General features: G+C 38.8%; 2 protein-coding genes across 3 annotated transcripts in view; both read left to right on the forward strand.

The window, feature by feature from the left end:
- The window catches only part of LOC138027019 (uncharacterized), a 10,258-nt gene extending 8,833 nt beyond the window's left edge, over positions 1-1,425 (forward strand). For both annotated transcript variants that reach the window (XM_068874507.1, XM_068874505.1), the window contains exon 4: positions 395-1,425. In XM_068874507.1, coding sequence (XP_068730608.1) covers positions 395-442 — 48 coding nt within the window. In that variant the 3' untranslated portion in view covers positions 443-1,425. The remainder of the gene's footprint in view (positions 1-394) is intronic.
- Positions 1,426-3,502: 2,077 nt separating this feature from the next.
- Positions 3,503-7,500, forward strand: part of LOC138027798 (rRNA-processing protein FCF1 homolog) — a 270,573-nt gene continuing 266,575 nt past the window's right edge. The window contains exon 1 of the mRNA XM_068875414.1: positions 3,503-3,506. The gene's annotated coding sequence lies outside the window, so the exon portion shown is untranslated. The remainder of the gene's footprint in view (positions 3,507-7,500) is intronic.

Genomic DNA, 7,500 nt, shown 5'->3' on the forward strand with positions numbered 1-7,500 from the left:
TCGTCTCAGTTTCTGTATTCATACACTTATTCTTTCAATCCGAGTCAACATTACAGCAAAGTAAGGGAACAAATAACTATACTATGCACTTACCTGTACTCGAACTCGGACCTCCAGATCTACAGTCAACTGTTTTCACCATTACACTACAACGACGAACATGCGTAACCCAACACAGGTATTTCATTATTTACTTTTGTGTAACAAGTCAATTGATATCCGTGCATGATAACCAAAAGTAGTTCTAGCCTGACACTAATTTTGCTCCGGCCAAGCTTAATGCAGGCTCAATTCAGCTGAGTGCGTGTTCAACATACATGAATAAAAACAAATTCAACCTGAGAACGGATTTTACTGGCAAGGTATTCACTTCATCCATTGTTTTCTCTTTTAGATGTTACGATGCCTTCCCTGGGTGAAGTTGTATCCAAAGAATACTTAAGAAAAAGGCAAAAAGTAGGCAAAAAAATTCAGTTAGTGGTAAAGGGACATTGTCCTGGGAACAAGTGGCTGTATTTAAACTGATTTTGTGATTTAGATGGACCGAGTTAGACAGATGAACATTTACTGGTTTCTTAAGTCATTTCTTCACTATCCAAAGAATAAATACTAACACGAACACCAACGCACTAAAGAAAATACTCAGACACCAAGTTCTAAGAGAATATTGCATGAGGGTCGGTGGAACGACATCATACCCCTTGCGAAGGCAAATCAAAGAATGTCCTCAGTAAAAAATTAATTTTAAAAAAAGTGCTTTGTTTATAGCGGAAGTGCACTTATCTATGAAGCTACAACAAGCTGCAAAGTTAATGGAGACACTTTCATCTTCTTGGGGCGTTATTAATTTACCTATTATCGCACACACTGCAGCCCCCCTCCCCCTTATCAATGTCAACGTTGAAAAGAGGGAGAGGAAGAGGGGAAGTAGGAAAGGTTGTAATTGTAGATCCGGCGGATATTGAAAGCCAGAAAAAGGTGTTTTCTAATAGAAGAGTCTCACCAATGAATTTTGCAACCTGTTGCAACTTAACAGAAACACGATTAAGAAAGGTAACCAGTTGGCTATTAAACGTGGTACAGTTGAATTCGGGACAACGGGAAACAAATCCAAATCAGAGGTTAGAACGAGATTTGAACCCGGGGCAACCACATGCAAATCCAAGGCCCGGGCTAACCACTGGACCACGCGGCCTTCCATCCTCTTGTAAAGACAAGAAAACAAAAGCAATACGTATCTTGAAGCAGGGACTGAAACGGTTAGGCTCGCCATCAGGATTACGAGATTGAGTGGAGGACGATGAAAAATTCCTTGTCGGTAGTTGATGCGCTCATAGACCCATTTCAGTAATTCCCATTCTGGAGGACAAAACAATGGTTGTTCTGTCCCCTGAGAGGAAACAACCCTTTCAAATGCAAAAAAATCTTGTTTCGTCCTCCAGGTTGGGAATTCACTGAAATGGGTCTATTCCAGTCTTCTGCCTCAGCTTCTCTTTGACTTTCCTTTCGGCTCTTTTTTCGCATCGGTTCATTCGCTTTTCATCGTCGGTATCAGATGCAAGGTCGTCGCTCAAATATTCATTATCCTGGGTTCGTAATACTCCTGGAATTCTCCTTAAAAATTCAATTTTGGCATCATCTCCTGGAACACTCATTGATTTTATCTATTGAAATTAGTTACTTTACAAGAAAAGTTTGTCGTCTGAATCAGATAATAAGGGCTAGTTTTCTTCTTCTTCTTCTTTTTTTTTTTTTTTTTTTTGTTTCTTCTTTTTTATCGTAGTGGCTCTTCAAATAAGGCGCTGGATACCTGAGGTCGCAAAGAAGGAAAATAGATTATTAAAGTTGAAAGATTAAATTAAAAGGCGTCGGTTCATCAACGACTATTTAAATGTTTCAGTCTTCTTTCGAGGAAGCTTGTAATTATGTCCCCTTTTTCTTAAGGACGTTCGCGCCAAAATTTTCCTACGGTGAGATTTTCTCAATTTCTCGCCTAGAGTTAGGCCATAAAGTACTTTCTCCAAAAATGAAAAAAAAAATGGGGGTCACCGACTTTGTTTCGGAGAAAATGGCAGTGGAAAAATGCCTTAATTTCGAGAAATCGGTCATATTAGCAAGGTGTAGCCTTATCTGCTCATCCATTGAAAATCATAAAAATAAACTGTTAGAGTGAAGGTTTCCGTGCATAGGTTTTTAGGAGTGGGATTTTTTGATAATTGCAGGCCGCCAGGGATGTCGTAAACAGTACAGTTCATCCTCGACGAGCGTTTTCGTGAGCTCTATTCGTTGCAAGCACTACCGGAATTCGATGTCACGAGGAAAGAAAATGTTAAAAAAGATAACTTCTGACGGTCGGAATTTTTTTCATTTCATCAAATTTTGTAGATAGTAAGTAAAGTAAGTGATCCATGATTAAAAAAAATAGAGGTCACCGATGATCTAAACGAGTAAAATCGATGTGATTTTGCAAAGCTCTTGGAAAATTTCGTTTGTCACGTTTTGCGTGATCTGTCGGGGAAGGACTGGAACCCAAGAGAGGATCGATCGTTGAAGGGGATGAAAGGTTTTTACCGAAAAAAAGAACTTTCTCGAGCATACCAACGAAGTTTTAAGCAGGCGTCATCTTCATTTGGTTAGTGTTTTGTATAATATCTCTTCATGGCCGTCATGGTCATCTTCTGGAGTGTGGTTTTTGTGAATTTTAATCGCTGGCTGTTTCCATGCAGGTCCGCACCATTCAAGCTAACGAGGACAAAAATACTCCTCTATTTTCACGCATTCATTTGAACTTAAGTTCGTACGGTAATAAAAACATTTCCAAAAAACAGAACCATTAAATTTACGCAACGTTTTCCAAAACTTTCACCCAATACGCGATCAGCTACCTTTCCAGAGCTTTTTCATCCTCCTGTTCACTTCTCTTAAACGTTTCATGACGATTCGGAAAGAATTGTGCCATTCTTTTGCCGGCCTGGAATTTTTTCCCCGGCGTTTTTGTCGTCATGTTATTTTCACTAATGCTTGAAAAATATTTATGAAAGTCAAGTAGACTAGTGCGCTACTGATAAAACAACGCGAACAACGCGAATATCAGTCGTGCAGTAGTCTATTTGACTTTCATAAATATTTTAAAATCAATTTTGACTGGACGCGATCTTCTCTGATCCAACGCTGTGCAAGACTTATCGTCCACGGTATTTGCGAAGGTCTTAAAACGTCAGCTTCACTAATGCTCGAAGTAGTGCGTGACATCTTACAGTCGCGTTACCTGCGCAGTAACGTTGCGCACAAACAATTAGCGCGAGCGTCCTTAAAATCGTTATGGCCGTTGTGGCGGGTACAATTCGTGAAGAGGATATTCTTTAGTAGTAGTTATGATCTTGTTGAACAAGTTACAGTCTTTACCTTCCTTTAGAGTCGATATCTTAAAATTAGTTTGAGTGGCCAGAAATGTCAATGACCAAACGCCCGTTTTAAAGGGCCGGGGCTTACCCCGGTTTTGTCATAGCATGAAGCCACTGGGAGAATTATTACTCCCCCTGGATGAGATGTTAGTCCATCGTAGGGTTGGTCCCCAGCAGTATATCGCCGGTACCCATTTATGCACCTGGGTGAAGAGAGACAGTGTGGAGTAAAAAAGTCTGTTGTCTAAGGACACAACATGAACCAACGACCCTTGGAATCAGGAGACTGGCGCGCTAACCACTACGCCATTGTGCCTCCACTTTGTAGAGATGATGAACTTGATGAACCTTATTAAAAGTGCCCCTGTGACCAAACAATCAATTCTTATTTTTCTTTGGATTTCAAAACTATGTTTAAACTTAACTAAACACTAAGCGACCAAGCCTTGATTTCAAAAAGACACCTGTTTATTTTAACTGGAATTTTCATATTTAGTGGTCTGCCATTACTCACTTTAAAATCTTGAGAGAGCTGGATTGAGGATAAAATGACATCAAAGGCTCACTAGTTTATGAACGCAATGCCGCAGAATTATTATGCAACACGGGCAATCCGTTCTCGCCCTTGAATTCGTGATTATCCTAAATTGTTAATTTGCTTTAAATTCACTATTATCGTGAATTTAGAAGACTGAAAGCTTGATATGGATTATGGGAAATGGTCATATTATAGTGTATGGACATAGGACTCAAACCTGGAAATAATGATTCACCCGTCACCTAACCACGCAACCACTACACCGCCAGCTGCTTAGGACAATATTTTAAACACTAATTGATAACGCTGCATTATCACTCGCCAACAAAACAACATTAAACACCACAAAAGGTCGGTTTCCAAACTTCACGAAAAAACTAAACATTTTAAAATCAAAGCTTAGGCCTAAATTATTAATCTAGTTTAGGCCTAATTACTCTTCAGCAGCGATATTCTATGCTAGAGAAAGGTGGTGTCTCGATCTTCAGTGGTAAAGCGGAAAGAAGTAGTTCATATCGACTAGAAACTCCGGGTTCAAATCCAATGCAAGGATATGATTTTTTTATTTTCTTATTTTCTCTGCTACCACAAGTCCTGGGACACAGTGTCCAAAATTTACGATAATAGTGAATTCAAAGCAAATTATCAATTCAAGATAATCGCGAATTCATGGGCGAGAACGTGTTGGCATGGGAGATTTGGGCTTTCAGACTTTTAAACTCTCCTTTTGCATACATAATAAGCTGCATTTACACGCTGAAATTTTAAGCTAATGAGCCTTTGACGTCACTTTTCCCTGGATCCAAGCCTCTGAGGTCCAAAACTGACACTCAAAGTAAACGGCCTTTGGATAAAAATCAAAGCTCAAAAATTTGCCAGTCAGGTGTTAAGCAAACACCCTTTCAAGATCTGATTTTTTTAATCACAGGGACATTTTAAAGTGCCAGGTGTATTTATCGCTGAGGCACTAATTGGAGGCACTGAACAGAAATCAAATCAAATCAAATCAACACATCAAATGCATAGGTTGGTCTTTGAGGAGAGCGGAAAACTGGAGTGAGAACCGGAGAAAAACCTCTCGGTGCAGAGTAGAGAATCAACAAACTCAACCCACATATGACGCCAAGTCTGGGAAACGAACCCGAGCCACATTGGTGGGAGGCGAGTGCTCTCACCTCTGCGCCATCTCTGCTCCACACAAGAAGTAGGGGAGATGGAATTGACTCGATTAATTACTTGACTTTCAGTTGCAACCGTATTAAGACATTAACGAATTCAGAGGGGTGGTTGCTTTTTTTATTCACAAACGACTGAAAATTTCAGCAGAGGAGAGCAATATTGAAAGAAAATAGCCACAAAACAGCAACAACGAGACTCGATTCAAACCACACGCTGAGGAACTCGCTTTGGTGGACAACTCCACACACTCATTATAATCATCGAAATCATTTTTTGTATCGTAAATACTTTTGTTCTTGGGCCATCGTAGTTTGATCAAAAATAAGACACAAACAGCAGTGATAAACATATTGAACTTTTTCATTTTGATAATGACTTGACGTTTCGTATGTGCTCTACATACATTTTCAAAAGTAACCGTTGAAATTTAAAACAGCTATTTATATAAAACACATCGGATGAGGAGACTGGAACCTAGATTAAGCAAATACTTAACAGTAAAATATATAATAATGATAATTATAATAATAATAAAAACAGAAAAGATTAATAAAGCATCAGCTTTTCACTTCCGACGTTGACGTTGAAAGCTGGCTCAAGTTCTTGAATAAAGAAGGTTTCTTTTATTTTACAATGATAGTCAGTTTTGCCCTTCGCTAAAATATCAAAATGATCCCACTTGATGTTATGTCCAGTGGCCTTAACGTGGTCAGCAATGGCTGAAGTATTGTCATTTTTAGCTAGCGCCTTAAAATGTTCGGTTTTTAGTTTTAGTTTGTTGGGATTGTAATGGTTTTTACATCGGTAAAACTAAATGTTCGGTTTTTCTATCGTGAAGCCGCCGTTTAGTTTTACCGATGTAAAAACCATTACAATCCCAACAAACTAAAACTAAAAACCGAACATTTTAAGGCCCTAGCTAAAAATGACAATACTTCAGCCATTGCTGACCACGTTAAGGCCACTGGACATAACATCAAGTGGGATTATTTTGATATTTTAGCGAAGGGCAAAACTGACTATCATTGTAAAATAAAAGAAACCTTCTTTATTCAAGAACTTGAGTTAGCTTTCAACGTCAACGTCGGAAGTGAAAAGCTGATGCTTTATTAATCTTTTCTGTTTTTATTATTATTATAATTATTATTATTATATATTTTACTGTTAAGTATTTGCTTAATCTAGGTGCCAGTCCCCTCATCCTATTTGTTTTATATAAATAGCTGTTTTAAATTTCAACGGTTACTTTTGAAAATGTATGTAGAGCACATACGAAACGTCAAGTCATTATCAAAATGAAAAAGTTCAATATGTTTATCACTGCTGTTTGTGTCTTATTTTTGATCAAACTACGATGGCCCAAGAACAAAAGTATTTACGATACAAAAATTGATTTCGATGATTATGATGAGTGTGTGGAGTTGTCCACTAAAGCGAGTTCCTCAGCGTATGGTTTGAATCGAGTCTCCTTGTTGCTGTTTTGTGCCTATTTTCTTTCAATATTGCTCTCCTCTGCTGAAATTTTCAGTCGTTTGTGAATAAAAAAAGCAACCACCTCTCTGAATTCGTTAATGTCTTAATACGGTTGCAACTGAAAGTCAAGTAATTAATCGAGTCAATTCCATCTCCCCTACTTCTTGTGTGGAGCAGAGATGGCGCAGAGGTGAGAGCACTCGCCTCCCACCAATGTGGCCCGGGGTCGTTACCCAGACTTGGCGTCATCTGTGGGTTGAGTTTGTTGATTCTCTACTCTGCACCGAGAGGTTTTTCTCCGGTTCTGACTCCAGTTTTCCGCTCTCCTCAAAGACCAGCCTATGCATTTGATGAGTTGATTTGATTTGGTTTAATTTCTGTTCAGTGCCTCCAATTAGTGCCTCAGCGATAAATACACCTCTGCACTTTAAAATGCCCCTGTGATTAAAAAAATCAGATCTTGAAAGGGTGTTTGCTTAACACCTGACTGGCAAATTTTTGAGCTTTTATTTTTATCCAAAGGCCGTTTACTTTGAGTGTAAGTTTTGGATTTCACGGTCCGCCGTTACTCACGTTCAAAACTGAGTGATTGGACCTCAGAGGCTTGGATCCAGGGAAAAGTGACGTCAAAGCCTCATTAGCTTAAAATTTCAGCGTGTAAATGCAGCTTATTATGTATGCAAAAGGAGAGTTTAAAAGTCTGAAAGCCCAAATCTCCCATGCCAACACGTTCTCGCCCATGAATTCGCGATTATCTTGAATTGATAATTTGCTTTGAATTCACTATTATCGTAAATTTTGGACACTGTGTCCCAGGACTTGTGGTAGCAGAGAAAATAAGAAAATAAAAAAAATCATATCCTTGGATTGGATTTGAACCCAGACTTTTTAGTCGATATGAACCAC

This window comes from Montipora capricornis, chromosome 12, assembly GCF_036669925.1.
Source record: "Montipora capricornis isolate CH-2021 chromosome 12, ASM3666992v2, whole genome shotgun sequence".
Classification (NCBI taxonomy): domain Eukaryota; kingdom Metazoa; phylum Cnidaria; class Anthozoa; order Scleractinia; family Acroporidae; genus Montipora; species Montipora capricornis.